The sequence below is a fragment of the Maylandia zebra genome, linkage group LG16 (assembly GCF_041146795.1).
Source record: "Maylandia zebra isolate NMK-2024a linkage group LG16, Mzebra_GT3a, whole genome shotgun sequence".
Taxonomy (NCBI): domain Eukaryota; kingdom Metazoa; phylum Chordata; class Actinopteri; order Cichliformes; family Cichlidae; genus Maylandia; species Maylandia zebra.
Genome location: NC_135182.1, coordinates 10,417,457 through 10,443,055, shown reverse-complemented (window position 1 = coordinate 10,443,055; position 25,599 = coordinate 10,417,457). Strand labels below are relative to the sequence as shown.

Here is a 25,599-nt window from a genome sequence, read left to right as displayed (position 1 = left end):
AGTCTCAGCACATGACCCAGATTTGATCACATAAGTGCTAAGGCAGATTACAACCTGTAAAGCGTAATCTGAATTTCAATTGCTCTTTTTTTTTTCTCCCTCAAACTGAGAAAGCTTAGCTCTGCAGATTCACCACCACCCAGTTCAGGCAATCATACACCAATGAAAACACAGCTCTGTCCCTTGTTGTCATCGTTATCATACTTGCCTTTGTCAGATTAAAGTTTTCATTGTGTAAGGATTTTGCTTTTAGTTCCGGTATTAGCTGATATTTCCTCTGGCCATGCTCTTTCTCATCTGTGTTGGACCCTTATCAGATAGTTTTAGAGATGCTAATCTGGCCTGGCAGTAACATCAGCCCCAATACACTGTTAGCGACCTCTGATTGGTTGGTATTGGGGTTTTTTATGGTATAATAAAATTCTTAACTGTCTGTGTCGTCGTGTGTACGCCAGGCATGATTACTGCTGAATGTTTGGTGTGATACACATTGAGTTTTGGTGTTTAAATAGGATCAAAAAATTTTTAAAAAGCTTCCTCCTGATGGACTTTGTGTTTTTCAGTTTTTAAAATGTTCAGTTGCCAAAAATACAAAAGTCACATCGGCTTCAGGGTACATGCTGTGGGGGTGAAAATGGGCAGAACTCCAAGTGCTTATCTTTCTTTTCAGATTCTTCACAGTCCTACTTCTGTTGCTCTGTGCTGATTGATGCTGAGTGGTAACAAATATCACAACTCAAGCAGCTGAATCTGAATCAAATCTTTAAATGCAGCAAGTTCCATAAATTTTGCCTTTGGTATCCTGTTCACAGATCGCTTTCCTCAGCGGATAAATCAATAGGTTTTTGTTTGGTTTAATGCTAGTGTCTTGTGCCTAATCCTTGCCTTATTGGTGACATTAATTGCAGTATATCCAAAAAACAACCAGCCATGGTAATGATACTGTGACATCCTCTGGCAACACTGATGATTTATCTCTTTCTTCATGTCCCCATTTTGCGCTTTTTCCTCTGCCTGCCCGTGTTTTGGTCCGAAATAAAAAAGGTGGAAGAGGTTGAGATAGGATGGAAGCAACGAGGATGACCTACTTTATGAATGACCTGTTTTCTGAGCAAACTTTGTTGTTTTTAATACATTTTAAGCTGATTTATTCTCAACTGTAAGCAGTATTGCTCTTTGCAACATCCATCTGGGTTAAATTACAATCTGAGCTACTTGTTCAGCTGAATATGTGTTTGCTTAAATATCTCTGCAGCACATGATGGTGATGGAGGACATGCTGAAAGACTTTCTGTTAGGAGAGCACCTCCTCTTAGTGGGAAACCAGGTGAGTGATGTTTGAAAGCGTATTAATTTCACCATATTATAATTTCCTCTGCCCACAGAAAAGAACCCTGGGCAACCTTTGGTCCATTTATGGTCAGGATTACAAACCCACTTTTTGTCATGTAAAATAAACAGAGGTCAGATCTGTGTTTGCAGACCATGGTTTTGTCTAATTTCTGGAGTAGTGGTTTTTAGTGAAGTAGGCCACCCATGTCAGCTCTGTTCGAGCATGGAGGGAAGAGTTACGAAATAGACTCCCTGCGTCCTCATGTCACCCTCCAACCCTGCGCAGTCACAGTTCACATAAGGCATAAGTAACATAAGGACACATGCAGCAACTCCTTGGGGGACACTCTGTGCCCCCAGCGTTGTCCAACTGGGCTGGGTTAAAGGGAGGATAGATGAGGATGGATGACTGGACATGGTGTGCTGTGAGCCCAGAGGAGTGTTTCTGTGTTTGTGTTTATTTGTGCGCTTGCATATGAGAGGGACTGAGTGGCAGAAGGCATTTGCAAATCTGAGTGTGTGACCATGCACGGTCCACGCTGAGGCATTACGAGCTGTCAGAGCGACTTACTGGACATCTGACAGACTGGCCGAGAGATCCGACAGGCTCTGTGGGATGCCGGTGGGAGTCCCGAAGAACAGCCCCTGTCACAGCAAAGCACCATCAAAATTAGAGGGATGCAGTTGGGTCTTCCTCTCAGTCCTGCCTCTTTGAAAGTTGAAATGGATGCTTCTTTCTATCTTTGTGGTCTAACTACAAACACAGTCCACATATAAAGACTGATGATGATGTCCCTCCACAGGGTGTTGGCAAAAATAAAATTGTGGACCGGTTCCTGCACCTTCTCAACAGGCCCAGAGAATATCTACAGCTCCACAGGTGAGGAGAATCACCATAGCATCATTTTTCTGTTGCTGTCCTAGCCTTTTTGAAACCAAACTTCATGAGCCAACTAAGAAGTCTCACTGAGAAATAAAGGTACTCTGCACCCCCAGTCACAGCGTAGCTCCTCCACTAAGCATACCCTACGGTGTTTTTCTTTTTGACTCTAATTGAAATCATGATTTACTAATGATTTATGTTGCCAGTGATAAGATCTAAAACCAGTTACTGAGACCATAAACTCATCAGTTTGATTAGATCAGAGAGCCTAAATTTTGTTTTCCCATGGATTTCAGCACAAGTAGCCTTATTTTTGGAAGCAGCGAAGTCATTCTGGAGACTTTTAGTTCCAGAAGCTAAGTTAAAGTTTTATGAGGTTCATGTTTAGAGTAGTGGTTCCCAACCAACAACTTTCTGCTTCAGAGGGTACTTCTGCAGTAACAAGGAGGTATGTGGAAAGATTATGTTATGTAATCTTAAATTCATTTTTTAACTGAATCAAGGAACCGAGTTGACCAGCAGAACAGTTAAGAGACACTTATCTCTTATCATTCACATTTAGTCATTAATCTCTGACTCTCTTCCATAGTGTGTCTTTTCACCTGGCCCCCTCCCTTCACCCCCAACTGGTCAAAAAAGATGGCTGCCCCCTCCCTCAGCCTGATTCTTCCTGGTTTCTTCATGTTAAAAGGGAGTTTTTCCTTCCCACTGTTGCCAAAAGCTTGTTCATAGGGTGACGTTGGATTGTTGGATTTTCTCTGTTATTGTGGGTTACATGAAAATTGTAAACACATATGCAATGGCAAAGAAATGAGTTGAAATGGCCAGCCAACACAGTGGCAGTCTCCAGTTTAAAATTAGTACATTATATAGCTCCAAGTTGCGCCAATTTCCTCAAAGTGCTTTATTGTGTAATGGTAAAGATTCTACGATAATTGAGAGAAAACTCCAACAATCAGATGGACCCATCCAATGAGCAAGCACTCGGGACAGGGGGAAGGAAAAGCTCCCTTTTTAACAGGAAGAAACTACCAACAGAACCAGGCTCAGGGAGGGGCAGGGATCTGCCTGGCTGGTTGTGGGTGAAGGAAGACAGACAAACGTGAGAGGTGTGAATGAAGAGCTTCTTTATTACAACACAGTTGTTGGAATAAATCAGATGGACAAAGAAGACTTCCCTGCTCAGTGTGTCTGATGCCACTTTTAATTTGATGCTTTAATGTTTTTTAAAGATATCACTAAACTTTCCTGTTCCACCAAAAGCTGTAAGGAAAAAGCCAGTATTTTTCTTACTACCTTGGCAGCCTTGACCTTCTCATATAAGAGCATTAAAATCTCTTTTTTTCCTCAGTAAATTAGGCCTTTCTTTCCCAGAACGACGACTTTACATGGACAAACTAAAGAAAAGCCTTTTCAGTCTTTGTTAATTCGGGTCCCCTGGTTCTATAAATACTCACATGGTGACACCATAAGAATTTTAGGTCAGGTTCTGTAGCTCAGATCATGGAGCCAAGAGATGGGCCTCATTTTGATCTCGGCACTTATAAGAAATCAATGACTCTGATGGAAGCCGAGCAATTTACTGGAGAAAAGTTTAATTTTGACGCCGGTCAATTCTAGATCAATAACATATTCAATATCATTCTTAAGGCCAGATTTTTCTACTGCCTGTGCGTGTGTAGTTGTTTAAAGTCATGTGAAAGTCAAAGTGGAGCTGAGCATGGATGTGGCCTGGTTTGCTACTGTAGCAGTAGCTAATATTAGACCAGGGCAGAGGCAGAAATATCTGCCTGTGGCTATTGGGAGCCTGTGTGACTGAAGGCCTACAGAGATGTGGCTCAGAAAAAGCAAGACACGTGCAGCCGGCCAGGAAGGAAACTAGGACAGCTCCTGGGTCAGATATTGTGAGATATCGAAGAGCAAGCGAGAGGAGATGTTCAGAGGAAGAGAAAATTTTGGGCGACCCCAGGGAGTTATAGTTGTCGGGGAAATGTTCAGTGTTATGATTGTGTGGCTGGCCTGTGGAAACCAAGTACAGTGTCACTGACACCTTTTTTTTTAGCTGCACTGCATCTACATCAAATGATAGTAACAAATGTTCAAGTAAAAAAGCACTACGAGAAACATGTGCAAGATCTGATCACCAGAGTTACCCTTTCAGTTCAACAAGACTAAGTTTAGCCATTTCAGTTAGGAGTTACTTTGTAGAAGAATTAGTAACCAGAACCTGTTTTGCCCTTTTTGTTCTTAATACAAAGCATTTCTGAGTGTAACTTAAGCTTATGGGGCAAGCAGGTGAGCACATGCAACCAGGCTGAAATGAGGCACCATGGGTTCACATGCGGCCCGAGTCCCCTTGCTTTCCTCTCCACTCTCCATTCCACTATCTAATGAAGGAAAAGTCCCCAAAAAGGTCCTTAAGAAATAGAAAGCATTTCTAAGGGTGCACTTTTTTTCTAGCACTATATAATTAAAAGAAAAAGTACAATTTGTTTGTCTAATAAAGATGTGCTGTGCTTCTCCCCTGCTGTGCATGTACGTGTAGCTAAAGTCCTTCTAATGCCAGTCTTGCTACTCAGCAGCCATCTTTGAAACATGCCTGGGCTGTTATCTTGAAACGCTGAATGAATGAGGAGAGAGGGTAAACATTCATTTGGATGCTAACAAGGGTGTAAACCGCGCATTAGAGAGTCCAAAGTCAAGGCAGATTGTTGACTGGTGTGCATTGTGGCTTGTTGCACCAAAGCACTGAACAGGTGTAGAAGTAATTCACATTACAGCAAGGCTTAAAAAGTTTTTTTTTAAGTACCTTTACCCACATTTTTACTACCATAATTAGTGCTGTGCTTACGGGTTAGAGCAACAACATGACAGCAGATATGTTTCCCATTACCTAGCCGTCTTTACTGTCCACATGGATTTCTGCTCAGAATTCTTTGAGCCTGTTTCCTCTTATGTAATGGCTCTGTTGTAACCATCTTCTTTTTTCGTTTTCTTTTGCCTCTGCAGGGATACAACAGTCCAGACTCTGACCTTACAGCCCTCGGTGCGAGATGGCATCATTACATATGAGGACTCCCCTCTGGTCAGTTAGTTTTTTTTTCCCCCATGTTCACAGATGCCACAGATGTATATTGTGGTAGACATGATCATCACCACAAATCAAGTTGTGTTGGAATCGTTTTATTCTGTATGGTTTTATTTGTTTTTGCCACATAGAAAGCATGTTCTTATTTACCTGAGAGTTCTGGATGTTTTGTAAGGTACAAGTACATTTGAAATGTAACTCAGTCAGTTTAATTCTTAGTGTGAACTATTAGAAGTGTTCTAAAAGCCATCTTTTGTGATGAAGAAAGCCTGTGCAGAGATTTGAGAATTGGACTAATGTGCTCAACTGTTTTTGTGTAATTACAGGAATCTAAATGAGCTGTCTGATGGAGTTTTAGTAAGACCCATAAAGACACTGTTACAATAGTCCACTAAAAAGAAATCTGTGCACATATTTATTTATTTTTGTATCAGTTTTAGACAGACATCCTGCGGATTATGAATGTGTAGGCCAGTTTGATATATGTATTCACCACATGAACTCTTTCTATCTGGGACAGCATCTTCATCATCAGCTTTTTCACAACTGTAACAACAGACATCCATACATTTTTGCTATAGTTTTAAGATTAAGGTTAATAGGCTGATTTTTTTTTAATTGTCTTTATATGACTATCGATATTTAGGTCAGTCAATAATTATTTCAAGATTTCTTGCCTGGTTTGAGAATTTAAGCAACATTCGTCTAGATAGGTTAGAGACTTTAATTCTTTTTTCTTTAGAGGTGGAAAAAATATACCTCAGTCCTTTCTTTCAATTTCAGGAATTTTGGGCACATCCACTCATTAATTTCAAGTGTAGGGCTCAGTAGTCCTGAGGTGACACTGATGTGTGCGGTGTGAATAAGAATGAAATGTAATATGAATGCAACATCTGAGATAGAGAAAGGGTGTATATGTAAGTATGAAAGATCCAAGGATGGAGCCTTGAGGACTCATACATGTAAATATATAATATTATGTATAACAGTATGTGAATGCTCAGGGACTGTCATTGGATTCCACTTATGATTACCAGTGATTTGTCTTATTTTCTGGACTTTTTAGTGAAAGATACAAAATCATCAATAGTGTATTACGTTTCTGGGTGCAGTGGCACAGAGTTGTGTGTGAACATTATTTGTTGTTTTTTAATCTCAGAGAAAGATATCCATCTTGGCCATTTTAGATCAAGATTTTAAAAAAGGATTATTTTGCTTGACAATGGCAGGCTTCTTAATGGTTTACTCCATGAAATACATGAAAATAAAAATACATAATAGTAGCTTTGTTGTTCTAATCGCCAGCAGAGAAGAAACTGTGGTATTTGTGTCTCCCATATGCCTAAGAACTTTCTCAACTTATGTGTCGAATAAGCAGCTTTCATAGGAGCATATCTGATGACTTCTCAGAACACAGTGTCCAGAGCTTTTAGTACATTGTGATGCACACCTACACAATCCCAAAATTAGGACTACTTAGTCAAAATAAGTGAAAAAACCTGTGAGGGTGGATTGTGAATGTGTAGGCCAGTTTGATATATGTATTCACCACATGAACTCTTTCTATCTGGGACAGCATCTTCATCATCAGCTTTTTCCCAACTGTAACAGCAGTTGTGCTTTTTTGTTAGTCAAATGGCATGTGTGTGTATGTTTGTGTGTGTTGTCTGTGTTCAGGTAAAGGCAGTGAAGTTTGGCCATGTGTTAGTGATAGATGAGGCCGACAAAGCTCCTACAAACGTCACCTGCATTCTCAAAACCCTGGTGGAGAGCGGAGAGATGATCCTGGCTGATGGACGCAGAATCATCTCAGGTGCACTCATACGCACATTCATGCATGCACACACCTTGACAGCAGACATGTCCCAGATTCAGAACGAGAACTGTTTTTACGACGAATTAACGACTGCATGTACTACAAGGCAAACACGAGTGGAACATCAGATGCAGGCCACTGAAGGAAGCTTAGGATAAAAGCCTTTATGGACAGGTACCAACAGATTTTGGATCACGCTGCTCTGTAAACATTTAGTTTTTCCACATATTCCCATGTAATCACATGGGCTGCTGACAGCTACTCCATTCCTGAGAGGCTCATCCTCCTAGTGGAATGTAAACGCAATCTTGAGACTTCATAAACACGACCTTCAGGCTGTCAGCGTAGTAGAGGTGTGTGTGAAAATCTGTGACACAAATTAAAACACTGAGAGTAAAAAAGGAGATTCATACAGAAACAGACTGAGATGAAACTGTGCTTGTTTTGGTCATGTGTAGACAACAACTGTCTGTTCCACAGGTCCACGTGAAGCCGAGGGGAGGCCTGACACCATAATTATGCACCCAGACTTCAGGATGATCGTCCTCGCTAACAGACCTGGTTTTCCTTTTCTGGGCAATGACTTCTTTGGAGCTCTAGGTACCCAAAAACACACGCACAACTGAAACTGAGGCTTTTCCTACAACATTAATACCCCAACACATTAAAAATAGATAAACACTTAACTTTTTTTTTTGCCCTGGGTATCGAATATTGTATATGGAGAGAAACACATTAAATTCTGTCTTGTATTTTGTACCAGGCGATATTTTTAGCTGCCATGCTGTGGACAACCCGAAGCCCAAAGCGGAGCTGGCTATGCTAAAACAGTATGGCCCCGATGTTCCCGATGCTACGTTGCAAAAGCTCGTGGCAGCCTTTGGAGAGCTCAGGTCCTTGGCCGACCAGGGTACCATCAACTACCCCTATTCTACTAGAGAGGTGGTCAACATTGTCAAACACCTCCAGGTAGGAAGACACACTGAAATACGGTACATACTGACTACCTTTTATTAATAATTCATAACATTTATGCGACCTGAATCCTGAACTGCTAGTGCTTTAATAATGTAAGAGAGTCTCCTCAAAATATAGCTGTCTCCGAGAGGAGAGAGGGTGTCTGTGCTTTGGTCCACTTTCAGAAGCTTACAGCTTAAACATACAGCTAACTGTCAGTTAAAGGGATCAACGGTATCTCCATGTTTTTATCCTCTTGTAAAGTGGCGTTACTTGACTGAGAGTTCAAAAAAATCGAATCTATGTTTTAGCTCTGTTCCTTTAAGCCAGGTTTCTTCTGATTGGCTATCAATGATATAAAAAAAAGAGGTTTGAGTAACAGGTGGGTGGGGCTTCCGCGCCCCCAGCCAGACCTCTATGCCTGAGATGACCATATTAAATATGCCCCCTCTCTACTAGGAATGTCACAATACAGGAAATGTAGTAGTCTGTACCTTTACCAATATAATTAAGATATTGCATGTACTTAAACCTGAACTTTGTTTTGAAGAAAAAAACATCTAAACAAGAAGGATAATACTTTGGATGTTCTTACTATATGTAACAACATATGTTACTAACTCAGTAACATATAGTTACTATATGTTACTAACTCAGTAACATATAGTAACTATATGTTACTAACTGAAATTTTGTCAACTTGAATTCTTTGAACAGATGGTTTTAGGTCTGTCACTATACTGCAAGTATTTCCTGCCTGGGTCTGAGAAGCATGATAGGATTGTTTGCATATTGCCCTTGGTCATCTGCTTCAAATGAAAAGTGCTTCCATACTAAACTCTTATCTTTCTTATAACCACGTCAGAGCAGAGCTGTGACAACAGCTGGACTAGTCACCATCTTCCATTGCAGTTATTGCTATTCCTTGCACACTTTTTCTTGAACTTGTGGGTGTCCTTCTTTTCATTCATCAGCATGACTAGAACATTGAGAAGACTATGCTGCCCCAGCTGGTACATGTACTATCTACTGTACCTGTAGTACTAAAACAAAAAAAAGTATTATTATAGAACTTTGGTATCTAGAAATAGCAGTATTGATGTTCGTGGCATCCCCTCTGTTACATCAGACAGAGCTACAGAAGTGTGAAACAAAGCATTTAGAGCAGTCTGACGTGTGAACCTTTGACTCATGTGGATTACTTGTACATAGCTTTTTTTTTTTTTTAATTTAGAATTTCCCAGAAACAAAGAAAATACAGTTTTTAAATAAGGAACGTAATATAAAACAACCTATAAGAAAACAAATAAACATCATGTAGTTAAAAAAAAAAATTAAAAAAAAAAAAATTAAAAAAAAAAAAAAAAAAAAAAAATATATATATATATATATACTTGTACATAGCTTAAACACATTACTTCAAACCTTGACCATGTTTTTATAAGAGCATGCACCACTGGAGCGTTATATACAACCTTGGATCCAAAATGGTTTGTATACTGTGTAAAATGAAATTAAAAATAGAAATCATCATTTTATTCAGAAAATATATCAAATTTTTAAATTAAGACATTTTACTATTTAATGAAAACAAATGAGGGCATTTTGAATTTGATAACAGCAACACGTCTTTTAAAAGTTATGATTAGGGCAATGCTGGAAAGGTAAGTGGTGCTATTGTAGAAACAGACGGCTGGCGGAACATTGTGCAGCTAATTGGGTTCATTGGTTAGTAACATGTTAGGGTGTAAAAAGAGCGTCTCAGAGAGGCAGAGATTCTCAGAAGTGAAGATGGGTACCAGTGTGCAAAAAGCTAATATCTCATCATCCTCAGTACATAATGTCATCAGAAGAGTCAGAGAAACTGGGGAAATCTCTTTGCCCGAGGGATAAGGCTGAAAATCAATAATAAATGAACATGATCTCCAGGCCCTCAGGCAGCACTGCAGTGAAAACAGATGTGATTCTTGGGGTTCAGTAACACAGTTCACTGTGCCATCCACAAATACAGGTTAAAGCTCTATCGTGTGAACAAAATCCTTACACACCACTGTTGTCTCTGGGCCAAAGCTTTTTTAAGTGAAAACTGTTCTGTGGTCAGAGAAATCAAAATTTGAAATTCTTTTTGGAAAACATGGACACTGCGTCCTCTGGACTAAAAAGTAGAATCTTATCATGGCTCATTTATTGGCAGCTTGGAAAGGTACCATCCATACTATAAGGTAAATACAGGTTTTACCACAAGATCCAGGTGTCTTTTTCAGGAAAAGCCTTGCGTATTTCAGCTAGACAATGATAGAAAGCATACTCCATATATATTATAATGGCATGGCTTCATAATAGAAGAGTCAGAGGGCTTTCATCAAATGAAGCATCGTGACACAAAAATAGGACCAAGAAGAACCAGGACCGTTGAGCAGCTAAACTCTTATATGAGACAAGAATGGGATAGCGTTCCTCTCCCAAAAGTCCAAGAGCTCTCTTCTCAATTCCTAAACTTTTAAAGACTGATGTTAAAAGAAGAGGCGATGCTACACTGTGATAAAAATGGCCCAGTCACAACTGTTTTTGAGACCTGTAGCTGCCATCAAATTCAAAATGCTCTTATTTTTTTTCTTAAAATGATACTTTTTCTCAGTTGAAACATTCAATATATTTTCTGTATTCTCTTGTAAGTAAAATGTGGCTTAGGTAAGATATGCAAATCACTGCATTTTTTTTAATATACATTTTTCACAGTGTACCGAATCTTTTTGTAATTTGTGATGTGTATATCATAAAGACAAGCATAATGGCTCCGCCTTAAATTGCCTGATGCAGGACTGTGGTTTCCAACATTAAAATAATTAGTATCATATGTTACATTGGCTGTGCTCTTAAAAGGAATTTTCCAGTCCATTCCATAGGAGCTTAAAAGTCCCTCCACCCTCATTTGTCATGTCTTTCTTTCTCCGGCCACCGATTCCTCTCTTTAACCCTCTAATTTCCTAGTATTCAGAGCCCACAGATGTGCACCACAAACCGACTTAGGAGATAGGCGAGATGATCATCAATATGTCATCAAAGCGACATATTTGTATAGTATAAAATTGCTAGACTTTCTTCAATGAGTAGATGTTTTGTTTTACATTTAGAATGATATTTTACAAGGTTTTAGAAGTGATTGTCACCATATTTTCAAATCTTTTTTATCCCTTTGATACCATAGTCTTTTGAGCAGCTACTCCGTTTTCCACCTTCAGACGAACAGTATGGAGCCACATTACAGAGCGCATGCTGTTTACATTAACAGTCTCCCACCATCAATAGCTATAAGCTGCTGTTTACCATCATCCTCTCAGCTCAATCATCTGGAAAAAGAAAAGCAAGTGAATGGCTGCATGCAGAGCTGTCACATTACCATGCCTCCTTGTGGTTACATTCTTCAGAAATGTACACGCTATAGAGCACAAAAAGGACAGACTCCAAAAGAAGAGAAGGAGAGGGGATTAAGCATTAAAGCTTGCACTATAGATCAACAGTTTAGTGTACAGAGACCAGCTCATATTTGAGTGACCTCCCAGTTCTTTCATCCATCACCACCATTATTGGTGTCTGAATGACTGGGTGTGACAGGGAATCATTTCAATTTAGCTGTACTCTAAATAGCTCGTTTTATGCCTTCATTGCTATTTTAACCTTAATTTATACCATCGTGATCGATGCAGCCCAGTGCTCTATAGTCAGCTGTAACCTACTGGGAGAGACTGCTATTGACTGTGCAGCGATTCACTGGACTGTATAAGTACACTGTAATATGGAGGCTTAAAAGTGCAATTATGGTCCTAATAATGGCATGAAGATTACTCACATCAGAACTGAAGATGTATTGCAGTAAGGAGTTGAAAGGGCAGGGGATGCATTCGTATTTGCAGCTATTATGTTAATTTCCACCTTGCTGTCAAGCACTTCTATGCCTGGAAATATAGTCTGAAAAATTTCTGAAATATTCAATAACTGTCAAGTACTGAAAGCAGCTATCAAATTAGATTTGTAATGTCTGTCTTTACTTCTCCCTTCATTGCTTATTCATAATACTCTAATCAGACAAACATGGTATATTACACTTATTGTTCATATTTTTTACATTACCAAAAACAGATCTTAAAAATAAGTATGTTGGTAAAGGTGTTAAATATTCAGTGTGCACACAAACAGTTCCAAACCCCTGTGCTGGTTTGGTATTGTAAAAAAAAAAGAAAAGAAAGTCTGTCACCAAAATCTTCACTCCAACAATGTTTTAGGTTGTTGTCTGCTTATATAAAAGAAAGCATCAGAAATCTGCTGTTTTAAAAAAGACCATTTCTTCTTTCCTCTATTGTCTGTCATACTGTAAATATATTCTTCCAGTGGTGGATTCTCATATTAAACTGGCGTAAGTATCAAATATTGAAGTCAGCATGTATACAAGTAATCCAAGGACTGCTCTAAGCTGCCAGGAAACATCACTTGTACAGTACGTAGGTAGTATCATTCTCAAATGTGCCACCATGTTTGCTTTGTAATACAGAAAATGCTTTTAGGCATTAGAACTGGAGTCTGTAATTATCATCAAAGACGGAGCAAAGATGCTGTTGTCTGTCATTGTTCAGAGTTTAGAGATGACTAATCTTCGTTTCTTATGTCTTATCCCAAACTTTCCCTGCGTTGACCCCTGTTAAGGAGCTGAAAATCATATAAATTTTCCTTGTCTCTGCCCCCTTTTCCATAACTCCCACCTCCCACCTGTCATTATCATTGTTTCTCCCCCTCCTACTCTCTGTGTCCTTCCTTCCTCTTCCTTTTCTTTCCCTGGTGACCCTTCCTCTTTTACTTCCTCTTCTCTGGCCTTTCCTTCCTACTCTCCTTTACCTCCCGCTAGAAATTTCCCGATGAGGGTCTGGCCAACGTGGTGAGAAACGTCTTTGACTTTGACTCATACAACAAAGACATGCGGGAGGTTCTAATTGAAGCACTGCACAAGCACGGGATTCCCATTGGAGCCAAGCCCAGCTCTGTCAAGCTGGCTAAGGAGTAAGGCATCGGGAGCACAAGATGTTTGACAAGACACGCGCACACACACACACACACACACACACACACACACACACACACACACACACACACACACACACACACACACACACACACATTAGAGGCACATCAATTACGTGACACACACACAGACAGAATCAGATTGTTGCACTGTTAGAACTGTGGTCACAGAGCCTCACAGGGGGATAATAATAGCTGGATGGACCAAAATACATGACGAACACATAGTCAACGATGGAGCAGATCAAGATTTGGGGTTTGTCATACTATAAAAGGTGCTAGCTGATGTGTGGCGCTGCTCAGAATGATCGCAGAGTAGAGCCTTATCTCGGATCTTTATCAGTTCCACAGAGGATCCGTTTTTCTTGTTAATCCAAACCTTTATCCCTCATAAAATTAGAAATCTGTCAGAAGCGGTTTTAAATAATGGAACCTAAACTTGTCATTACTTGATTTGTTCAGAGTTTATCTTAGCATGTCAGCTATTTTAAATATATCAAAAACTATCGATGCTTAACACACAGTGGAAATATAATCTAATATGATGCCCATTCAAATGTGAATAATCAACCCTGCTAGCTTCCTCAGTCTGGTAAAGTGATGGCAGACGTGCACAGTGTACAATATTTGCCGTGCATGCAAGATGCTCTTCTCCATTAGTGCATTCTTCATGGTGCTGCCCCTCCTACACAGGCCCCCGGCACACAAATCTGTCTTCTGGTTTGGAGCTGGCTCTGAACGCTGCAAATGAATCACAGAGAAATGTCTCTCTTATTACATATTACAAAGAGATATAGTGAAATACTTCACTAAATTAGTGCGATGCGAGTGGAAGGCACTCTGTAGTGAGCTGAGCAACTCAAAGATGCAGAAGACATGCAGTAGTAATCCTGGCCATGCAATCTTTTAATGCATAGATTTTTCAGCATAATTGTTCCCCCGGAGTTTGTCTTAATGCCAGTGGTTTTTGTTGTGTTGGTAGTTTTGTTGTTGCCTTTCAAAGAACCTTTCCAGAAACTTGCCAACTGAAAGTGGCTTCTGAGAGGTCAGCGGTTTCAGGGACTGTTCCACGTGAGTGTGTGACTGTCAGGCATCATTTTGTAATTTTAAACTGTTGTTGACTGTTGGCATTGAATTCCTGAAAGGCTTGAACTCGGTTGATGCTGACTTGAACTGTATGAGTGGTTTCTATTAGATCTTTAGGCTTTCATGAAGTCTCCACAATGCTTCCTGAAGTGTTAAATAAACAAAGATCTATTCTAAAACCTATTTATAAGAAAAATCTATTCTGAAATCAACCCCATTGCCTCACAATGTACAGCTTTGTCTTTTAAATAAAGGAAAATATTTGTTTCTTCTGTCTCCTGTGGTTTTATTTAAGTATCACATTTATAAATACACATTCATATCTCATTAACAAGTAAATCCTGAAACAAACAGGGCAGAAACAAGTATTTTCCTGTTATGTCTGTACCGACATCAATCCAAGTCGTTAAATTACTCTTCTGTCATCACCCATCTTAAACACCTTATCAGACTAGTTTCTCTGCCCACATCACAGCAAACATTTGTCCATTCAGATTTGGAAATGGAAAACAAAGAGTAATTTCTCTTTCTGCTTTTCCATTCATAGAAATGCTTATGATTAGAGAACTGTCTATCCTCCAGAATTATTATTATTTTTTGTGGTACTGATGCATTTTTCACTCCACCTGCAGCCAATAAGATTCATGGGAAAACCAGTGGACATCTGGTCAGACACAAACACATAGACGCTTGTTCTGAATATGTTGACTTTAGCCTTTCTTGAGACAATGGGATCACATTTCAAAGTCTTTCTTTTAAAAATCTAGCTTGTAACAGGATAAGGCTCACATCTGAAGTCAGTTTGTGGCAGCCACGTTGAGCCCTTAAGTAGGCTGAGTTCATCTTAATTGATGTGGGCAAGCAAAATCGTTTCCCATTTCCAAAATGAGAAATCACAACATCAGTACCCACACCCAGAAAAAAACAAAAAACTTCCATGCATCTGTGCCAGTACTTTCTTATTATAAATTACATTTTGCAGGCCTTACAGTGGAGTTATCATGTGACCTTCAATTTTTAGGTTTCCGCTGCCGGAGGTCAAGATGACAGGATATTGGACCATAAACCAAGGTGGCAACACTCGACGCAAACTACTGTGTCCCACGGACACACGGCCCATAGATGTCAAGGTATACACATGAAGACAGGTTATTACAGTGTGATGCCCCACACTTCTCGTGTATTGGACCAGTACTCAAAGTGAGTGTCTGTGGTTATCTTACATTCCTCCCAGCTACAAAAGACTGACAGCAGTGAGTTTTTAACGTAAGAAATGTATCAAGATGTTCATCCACAACCCAAATGGTTCCTCTGGTTACATTGCTTATCAAATGTACTCTTTTAACTCTTTCGCACTTAAGCTGCAAGCAGAACACTAGAGTGTGCCATGTTGTTGCAATAGTATGACTTGTTTTGATATATTGTGAGTACGTGCGCACTGCTACAAGTGTCTGACGTCTGTTTCCAGGGCCCAGTGTTTCTGCGTGTCCAGAAGTACCCCTGCAACAGGCAGGAAAGCAGGGCTTTGAGTTTCACTGAAGAGAAAGCCCACTGGCAGATTCCCATGAATGAAGTTAACATCATCTGTGACGTCACCACCAAAGATGGTATTATACAAGCAAACACAAACTTGCGCACGTTATTAAGCAGTCCCTCCTCGAGTCTGTGTTATCAGATGTTCTTTTCTTTGTGATGCTTTAGAGATTTCAGTGGGTGAAGCATCATGAAGTAAATAAGGTGCTATATACAGGAAGGAATAACAACAATAAAAAACGTTTACCCTAGGCCTCAGTGTGTGTGTGGACAGTACAGGATGAAGCAAGGAAACTGTTTGAAGTATGTACTGGAAACAGTGTGCAGCTGTGTAAGGGAGAGGAAAAGCACAAGATATGCAGTGACAGTGATCATAAACTGGAAGAAGACAGGATACCATTAACATGACATAATGAAGAATGGATTCATGTATTTAAAAAGTAATTAGACCAATAGGAAAATCACTAACGACAGAAGAACATTTAAAAAAAAACACCTGGAAATTTAACAAGGTAATTAAAAATTCCTAATTATAGAATTTTTAGTAAAATTAAAAACAAAAAGATATTAGAAGAGATTGGATTTTTAATACTGTTTTTTTCCCCTGAGTTATTGGTTCTTGAGTTATTAAGGATGGAGTTACTGTTACAACTTTTCAGTAATTTACAGTTTAAAGTAGTTGGAAACTTACCACGGACACACGGTTAGACTTTGCGCCATGTTTGTTCAGCTGTGGTGCTACTCTGCTACATGTGCTGCAGGCAGTGCTGAGAGGACGTAACTCTGCTTAACAAACTATGTGATGACACCATTTGTAAATCACCCCAGATGTCTTTTTCTGCACCATGCTCTATAAAAGAGACAATCACAAGTGTTACATTGATGCACAAGGGTGGCTGTTGCACAGGAGGTAGAGCAGGCTATCTACTAATCGGAAAAGTGGTGGTTGGATTCCTGGCTGCTCCAGTCTGCATGCCAAATATCCTCGGGCAAGATACTAATCCCATTAGATACAAAAGAACTTAAACATAGAAGAAAAAAGTGCTGGAGTGAATGGGTGAATGAGGGATCTTATATTAGGTGCTTTGAGTGCTCTAGAAGAATAGAAAGGCGCTGTATAAGAATCAGTCCATACATACTGGACAACATATATCCTCATATCTTTGCAGTAAGTCCATATTGGCCGATGATATCAACTAACCAATATATAAGAAAACATAGAAGTTTATAGAAGCTTTATATCAGCTTTAGGTGGCCTAATCAGAAGCATACTGAAAAGCACCTGTCAGACTTCACATTGGAGGTAAAAAAGAAAAAAAAAAACCTTTAAAGCAAGCCTCACACCAAGCGAGCCATCTTAAAACACCTGTATGCACTCAGTTGGGTAGCTATTTTGAAACTTTATCTAAGTGTATTTAGATTTATTTCAGTATTCATCAGGATTTACAAACTTTACATTTACAGAATTTCCTTAAAAATCCGATTTTAAACTTCAAAGGTTTGCTGAATTCACCCCCAAATAAGTTTTTGGTCTCCTGCAGAATTCTTTCATCAGTTCAATCCAGAATCACTTGAGTGCCTGGGTGTCCATTATAACATCGGTTGTGTCAGAAATCACCCCTACAGTGTATTTATTAATCCCTATATATTCGATCAATGATGACCACCCCTAATTTCAGATTGTCACCATTTTGCATCGACACGACAGCTGCAGAGTAACATTACTCTATTTAATTAGCACCTTGCATTCTGGGAAATGTACTGCCTGTTGCAGTAGCTCAATTCAGAGAATGCATTCAATCTTTGTTTTGACAGATGTGCTGTATGTGGCCACCTGTAACCCAGTGTCCCTGTACTCCATGAAGGAGCGTGGGGAAACTATCAAGTGCATAGAGCTCTACGATGTCTTCCCCAGGACCATCAGTGGTGTCTGGCAGCCCTTTGTTACGGTTGCTCCACTTGGGAGTCCACTGGATGGACAGGTGGTGCTGCACGAGGAACAGGTTGGCAGACAAATATATACACATGTACACAAAGACATGTTTGCATGATTAGATTGCATTAGATCGAGTGAATGAAATTAATGTACCCAATGAGATTTTCATTGTTAATGTTACACATTTTCACCACAGCCCAATGGCCGTTTATCCAAACTGCTCTAAATGCCTGTTCAAAGGGAAGTGGGGTTTGGGGCTTGCTCTGTGCTGACATTTCTCACACACTCCCTAAAAGGCTTGTAGCTTGTAACACTTAACATACCTATGGACAAGGTGACATTTTTCAGTTTTTGCCCACTTTGATCAGTTTGTACATTTTGCTATGTTATCATGATTTCAGTTTTCAACCATAGACTGTATACAAAAGTATTTTGACGACCATCATGAGGTTGAAGTCATTATGTCAAAGTGTCTGGCTTCGCTAGCAGGTTGATTCATATACAGTATGAGTGCATCACACAAATAGATGTGCTAGCACAAGGTACTCCATAAAAAGGAAACACTGGATCATCACAGTATAGCACAAAGTCAGTTAACCTTCAGGGATATCTCTCTGTCCAGTTAGGAACCATAAACCATTATGAATCTATTTCACCTGCTTTGGTGCAAATGAAGGTGACAGCAGGTGCACTGGAGTAGCAACTCCAGGTGGTGGCCACAGACCGTTCTTCTTTATTTATCAACAATACCTGGTATGGTGCCAGGCGCTTTTATAAATGTGGTCAGGAAACCTCGTGTCCTTGAAGTGATTGGTCTGTCTTAGACAGGTGGTAGTGGAGCCTCCGTGACTGGTCAAATATACGTTTGGGTGTTGCTAACTTTAACAGCATCAAACTTGACTGGCTTTTGCAATTGATATAAACGTCTGAGTTCCAGAAGATGATTTATTCATCAAAGCTGTACAGCACCCCCAGTGGTCAAAACCCACAACAGTGTGTCTTCAAGGTAGTGGAGGGGAGTCAAAACAAAAACAACAAAACCAAAAACACACACACACACACACATAAATGAAAAGAATCACCATTAAGTATGTTTTGTAGTTTTAGTGGTATAGAAAGGGTGCACTTGCATCTGTTGGTCTTCACTGAGGAACCCTAGTCTAACCATTTTTGTCTAACGTTCTTGTTTACAATCCAGTAACCGGACACTTACACAACACTGGTATTTAAACTTTTTTTTTTTATTTCTTGAGGACAACCACAGATTCCTCACAGATTTAAAATAGCTGTGCAGAAGTCCGCTTCTTAAAATGGTTGGAGGTTAGTGGTTGTTGAGTCGGTCGTTGAATCCCTCTTACCCCGTAAGACCCTGTCCTATGACAGCAGAGTGTCAGACAAGAACAATGTGTGTAGGCTGTTTCTCCGACCAGAACACTTCCACAGCTGGTGCATATTAGGCAAGAGGAGGACTTCTAAAAATACTGTGGCGATGGATCATGTTACGTCTGTCTAAAAATGAAGAGGTCCAGACAACATGAAGTTCATTTGCAGGTCATTGGCCTTCCAGGGAGATCAGGGAAACCATCACACACACACACACACACACATTTCACTAGCTGGGCCCACGTCCTCATATTAGGTTTGACAGCATTTTAGTAGGTAAAGGTGAATGCTTGGACATGAAGTGAGCTGCGGTTTGGGGAAGGCCCCGAAGGGGACTGGCAATGGCTCCCGGGCCTGGCAGATCCCCTTGTACTTAAATAGGAGTGAAGAAGTTAAAGAATTGAGAACAAGGAGGGAGGGAGGGTGGGGCACGTAAACGAGAATGAACAGCTTGCAGAACTGTGGGAACCTATATAGATGACGACCGGAAGGAGCGTATTTGGAGGCGTGGTCCCGCTCCTGAAATTCCGATACATAATCTACAGAGGTTGGCCGATTGTGCTAAGCATACACACATGAATGAATGCATCCACAGTCTTGTGAAAGTATTTAAAGACATCACAATGGTACATTTAAGGGTATGAAAACATAGTAGTTATATTTTTATCCCTCAGATACACAAAATCTTAGTGCAGATACATCCACATGCAGGATGCACACGTGTGTTCTCAGATGTACATACTTCCTCCAATGGCAGTGTATGTTTAGAATCAGGAAATGGGGTTTGCCCTCTCTGTCTTCAGTATCACTGTGTGAGTGTCAGGAATGGGAGGCCATAAGGAAACCATTAGCGTGAAGCAGGGTAGCCGGGCCCGAGGCCAGCTCCCCTGTGGCTCCTTCTCATAAAACTCAATTGAAGATGAATCCTTGTGCGTCACAAACGAAAGCCTTTTGCACAGTTCATCCAAAACACACACGCACACACACACACAAATATCCTGCATACAAACACAGAAGCCCATACGGGCAATCGGTTTATCTTTGAATTGAATTAGTTGAAAGTGCAGCAGGCACATTTGTTGAATGTAGAGGAACATCAGCACCCAAACCAGAGGGTTCCACTGGAAGAAGAGCACCCTCTGTTGATGGAGGAACTGTACTGGAGGAAATAAACACTAGGATTTATAGTATTAAACAGAAATGGTCATAAACTGTCTCATAATTAACAAAAACAGGAGACCACACAGGGAATTACAAGTTGAAATCAAGAAATATTTAGTTAATTCAGTGAAACTAATTAAGAAGAAGTCGATCAGCTGTGTGGGTGGTGTAAAAGAGCACAGATGGAGGTTATTGGAAGCAAAAGACAATCCTAGTCACTGATGAGCTCAGGGACAGTTTATCGGTTTTCAGCGTTGTTTTATTATTGTTAACTCGGTTTTCCTGGGTCTTTTCAGTGTGTTATGAATAAATCGTATTTTTTTCGGTACCGGTACTAGTTTTATTTTGTTGTATTTATCCGCGACACCTTAAAGGCCGTCCATCCATCCATCCATCCATCTTCATCCTTCATCCCCCCGGGTCGCGGGGGCAGCAGCCTAAGCAAAGAGGCCCAGACCTCCCTCTCCCCAGCCACCTCCTCCAGCTTATCCGGGGGAATACCAAGGCGTTCCCAGGCCAGCCGAGAGATATAATCTCTCCAGCGTGTCCTGGGTCTGCCCCGGGGCCTCCTCCCGGTGGGACATGCCTGGAACACCTCACCCAGGAGGCGCCCAGGGGGCATCCTTGTCAGATGCCCGAACCACCTCAGCTGGCTCCTTTCGATGTGGAGCAGCAGCTGCTCTACTCTGAGCCCCTCCCGGATGGCCGACCTTCTCACCCTATCTCTAAGGGAGAGGCCAGCCACCCTTCGGAGGAAGCTCATTTCTGCCGCTTGTATCCGCGATCTCGTTCTTTCGGTCACTACCCACAGCTCGTGGCCATAGGTGAGGGTAGGGACGTAGATCGACCGGTAAATTGAGAGCTTCGCTTTTACACTCAGCTCCCTCTTCACCACGACGGACCGGTGCAGCGTCCGCATTACTGCAGCTGCAGCCCCAATCCGTCTGTCGATCTCCGGCTCCCTTCTCCCATCACTCGCGAACAAGACCCCGAGATACTTGAACTCCTCCACTTGGGGCAGGAACTCATCCCCGACCCGGAGTGGGCACTCCACCCTTTTCCGGCTGAGAACCATGGCCTCAGATTTGGAGGTGCTGATCCTCATTCCCGCTGCTTCACACTCGGCTGCGAACCGTTCCAGTGCGAGCTGGAGGCCCTCACCCAATGAAGCCAACAGAACCACATCATCTGCAAAAATCAGAGATGAGATTCTGAGGCCACCAAAGTGAAAGCCCTCCGCCACTTGGCTGCGCCTAGAAATCCTGTCCATAAAAATTATGAACAGAACCGGAGACAAAGGGCAGCCCTGGCGGAGCCCATCACCCACCGGGAACGAGTCCGACTTATTGCCGGCAATGCGAACCAAGCTCTTGCAACGGTTGTATAGGGATCGAATGGCCCGTAGCAATGGGCCAGACACCCCATATTCCCGCAACACCTCCCACAGGACACCCCGAGGGACACGGTCGAATGCCTTCTCCAAGTCCACAAAACACATGTAGACTGGTTGGGCAAACTCCCATGCACCCTCAAGTATCCTGGAGAGGATAAAGAGCTGGTCCAGTGTTCTGCGACCAGGACGAAAACCGCATTGTTCCTCCTGTATCCGAGGTTCGACTAACGGACGAACTCTCCTTTCCAGCACCCTGGCATAGACTTTCCCAGGGAGGCTGAGGAGTGTGATCCCCCTGTAGTTTGAACACACCCTCCGGTCCCCCTTCTTAAAGATGGGGACCACCACCCCGGTCTGCCAGTCCACAGGTACTGCCCCTGATCTCCACGCAACATTGCAGAGGCGTGTCAACCAGGACAGCCCTACAACGTCCAGAGCCTTCAGGAACTCGGGGCGGACCTCATCAACACCAGGGGCTCTGCCACCAAGGAGTTGTTTAACTGCCTCAGCGACCTCGCCCCCGGAAAATTGTCAGGCGGTGGAAGGAATACTTCGAGGACCTCCTTAATCCCACTGACACGTCTTCCGAGGAGGAAGCAGAGTCTGGGGATGAGGGGAATGACCCACCTTAAAGGCCGGTCCATGAAAATATTGTCGAGCATAAACCGGTCCGTGGCGCAAAAAAGGTTGGGGACCGCTGTCTTAGCAGACTAATAACCAACCTTTTCCATCAATCTTCCAAGTACGCTTGCTGACAACTGTATTCAGTGTTGACAGTTTTGTGTTATACAAAAGTGTTGGATCTCCAAGTGATTAGGCTGTAAAAATGCTGCCCACCTCACTACAGGTTTCCTTTGAACCTTAAAACATGAGAAGACACTCCTAGGTCTTTCAAATAACAAAATATTTCATATAATATGTATTTAGCTTTTTGGACATGTGTTTAGGCACAGAGCTGCCGAGTGATTTGTAGACAAGCAGCTGTATGTTAAAATCAGTGTCCTGAATGACACTACTAGTGCTGGTGTAGTGAGCTTGTATTTTCTTGTCAGCAAGCTTTGTTTGAAAACTGTGTAGTTGTAGTTAGGAAAGTCCTGCAGTGGTGCGTTGTGGTGTAGTGGTGAATGGCATCCAAATAGACAAATTAACACTCTAATTTTTATGGTTTAATTTTAATGGAGAGACAGAATATCATTTAAAAAACACATACCAAAAAACATATTATACAAAAGTTATAATTTGCACCGAGTGAGAAAAGTGTTTGATCCCCTGAAAACCAGCCAGAATTCAGGCTCCTCTCAGTTGTATTCTCCAGTTTTAATTCCTCTTTCTGTCTCTTTAGGGTAACACAGTGCTCCATTTGGACTTGGTGACAGGCGCCTTGCGGAGGCTCATGATTTCCCCCGACAGTGATCAGTCTTCCAGCAGATCGTCGAACTGGTGGAACAGTAAGGAACAACAGGTCAGAAGACTCTGTGTCTCCAGAGACAAATTTAAATTCACTTGTGGCTCGTAAACTCTTTGCTTTTCATTCAAGGCTTTATTTTTTCCACGTGACTAGATTTAAATCTGACATTGAACTAGACTGCATTATGAAAAGACTTGTCAATTATTCATCTGATCATTCCGTGAAAAGATTTGAACTTAATGTGTTTTTGTTTCTGTGATTGTTGCCTGCAGGCAGGGTATAAAATGTGTCGTGACTTCTCCCACAAAAACTGGCTTCTGTTCTATAAGGAGGACAGGTAAACTACATCCATGACATTGTTACACAGCACCAGCATCCTGAAGTCCTGTGGTATCAGTCGCTGCTTTTGCATGTGCAGCAACCAGCTGGAGGTCCTGGATGTGCTTGAGGGACGAGTTCACTCCATCTCCCTTCCGATCAACCTAAAGTCTGTCTTCCTGGTGGCAGAGGACCGCTGGCTGCTGCTGGAGAGCAACTCTAACAAGTAAGTAATGGATCTCAAATATCTGTCCAGGTCTCTGGCTTGAACTTTAAAATAATTGTGCATGTCTGACTGTATAGGAAGTTCCTGCTGACCAAGCCCATGCACATGGCAGCTGAAGACTCTGGAGTCTGTCAGCTTCACAGCATCAGTGAGGACTCAGTCAACTCAGGCCATGGAACAAGCTCAGGTATATATTTATACACACAGACACACACACACACAGAGTCGAAATGAAAAATCTTACTTTTCTTGTCTTTATCATTCAAGCTTGGGACCTCTACCAGAGGTCTGGGAGCTTAATGGTCCTGCGCAGTATCTTAGCTTTAACTAGACTGGTGCTCTTCTGGACACAGATCTGATGTCGTTCCTGGGATGTTGTGGTCTATCACACCAAGCAAGATCCTTGGTGCTGGCTGTGCAAAGATACCCAGAGACAATCCAGCACATAACAACAGTGTCCAGGATGCTAGCAGGCAGGGCATACATGGAATAGCAGAACCAGGTAGCCTGTATAATATACAGGAATACCTGTGCTGAGTATGGCCTGTCCCAAGGTCAAAATGGAAAATGCCCCTTTGAGTTGTTGAGAACAACCGAGTTATGATCCTGTAGGACTTCCAGTTACAGACAGGCAAAGTGGTGGCGGCTAATCAACTGGACATAGTGGTGGTAGACAAGCAGAGGAAGAGGGCTGTAATGATAGATGTAATCTGTATTGACTAGTGGCCTTTAGCTCTGATGGCCACAAGACGTGTCTTCGGGGTTTTCGTGGTCATCATGATCCTGATGACCCTGACTGATGAAAGCCACAAGCCTAAACACGTCAGTCCAGCAATAAAGATATGTTCTCTACAAGTTTTGACTTCTTGTGGTCATAAATCTTAGAAAGCTGATGTCAGTAACTGGTGGACAAATATGCAAAACAACTTCAAGATGTTGTTCAATGCTAGCGTCTGGAGGCCAAATATGCACTTACTTTTTCCATTCAAGAATATCCATTTATATTTTTATCAATAAATAATTGAAAAGCTAATAACTTGTGATGTTGCTCATGTAGATCACCTTTAACTTTTAGAGACTGTTTCAAAGTGTTTGCTTATTTAAATATGTCAAATATCCACTTGTGGGATATACTGTTTTTTTTTCTCCAACATTATATTCATCACATTTTTAAATGGACTAAAAAAGCCACAAAGAAACTAAAAAGAACAAACAAACAAAGCGGGTCCTACTGCGCTTAAAAGGTTTGCACGTTTTGATCGTAATTAGTGAAATCTCTTTTGAAATAATCTTTGTACCGTACCATAATTTATTGATATAGCACTTTAAAAACAGCACATGGGCAGCCAAAGTGCTGTACAGCAGAAATATAAAAAGTACAATAAATCAATAACAATAAATTAACAATGGCAGTTACTCACTGAGTCAAAAGCCAGCGGATAAAAATTTGTTTTTAACCTGGATTTAAAGACCAATACTGAAGTAGATTGCCTAATGTGACGAGGAAGAAGAAGAACTCTCAGTCTCCTCCAAGTTTCAGCCGCGATTTAGGGGCTGAGAGCAACAGCTGCTCAGCTGACCGGAGTAAACGAGGGGGGCTTCAGCAGATTGGACAAATATACAGGCGCCAAACTGTTTAAGGATTTACAATTTAAAATGATTTTAAATTGGAAGCCTTTGTAAGAAGGCCAGAACTGGAGTAATTTGCTCAAATTTTCTTTTACCAGTTAAAAACCGTGCTGCAGCATTATGCACCAGTTGCAGGTGTGACAGAGCGCCCTGGCCAACCCCTATTAAAAGGGAGTTCCAGTAATCCAAGCGTGAGGTTATAAAAGAATGGATGACAGTTTCCAAGTCACGCCTGGAGAGAAGAGGCTTACCTCTGACAGACGTCTGAGGTAAAAGAATGAAGATTTCACCAAGCCATTTACGTGGGCATCAAAACAAAGCGCACTGTCGATTTTTACCCCAAGATTAGTAACCGAGCTTTTCAGGGGTCAGAGCAG

General features: G+C 41.3%; 1 protein-coding gene across 2 annotated transcripts in view; it reads left to right on the top strand.

The window, feature by feature from the left end:
- The window catches only part of vwa8 (von Willebrand factor A domain containing 8), a 92,891-nt gene that overhangs the window by 43,834 nt on the left and 23,458 nt on the right, over positions 1-25,599 (top strand). For both annotated transcript variants that reach the window (XM_014410552.4, XM_076875375.1), the window contains 14 exons: positions 1,256-1,327; positions 2,136-2,212; positions 5,225-5,300; positions 6,981-7,116; positions 7,600-7,719; positions 7,883-8,088; positions 12,977-13,128; positions 15,257-15,365; positions 15,704-15,842; positions 17,584-17,771; positions 22,984-23,103; positions 23,322-23,386; positions 23,468-23,593; positions 23,671-23,780. In XM_014410552.4, coding sequence (XP_014266038.2) covers positions 1,256-1,327; positions 2,136-2,212; positions 5,225-5,300; positions 6,981-7,116; positions 7,600-7,719; positions 7,883-8,088; positions 12,977-13,128; positions 15,257-15,365; positions 15,704-15,842; positions 17,584-17,771; positions 22,984-23,103; positions 23,322-23,386; positions 23,468-23,593; positions 23,671-23,780 — 1,696 coding nt within the window. The remainder of the gene's footprint in view (positions 1-1,255; positions 1,328-2,135; positions 2,213-5,224; positions 5,301-6,980; positions 7,117-7,599; positions 7,720-7,882; positions 8,089-12,976; positions 13,129-15,256; positions 15,366-15,703; positions 15,843-17,583; positions 17,772-22,983; positions 23,104-23,321; positions 23,387-23,467; positions 23,594-23,670; positions 23,781-25,599) is intronic.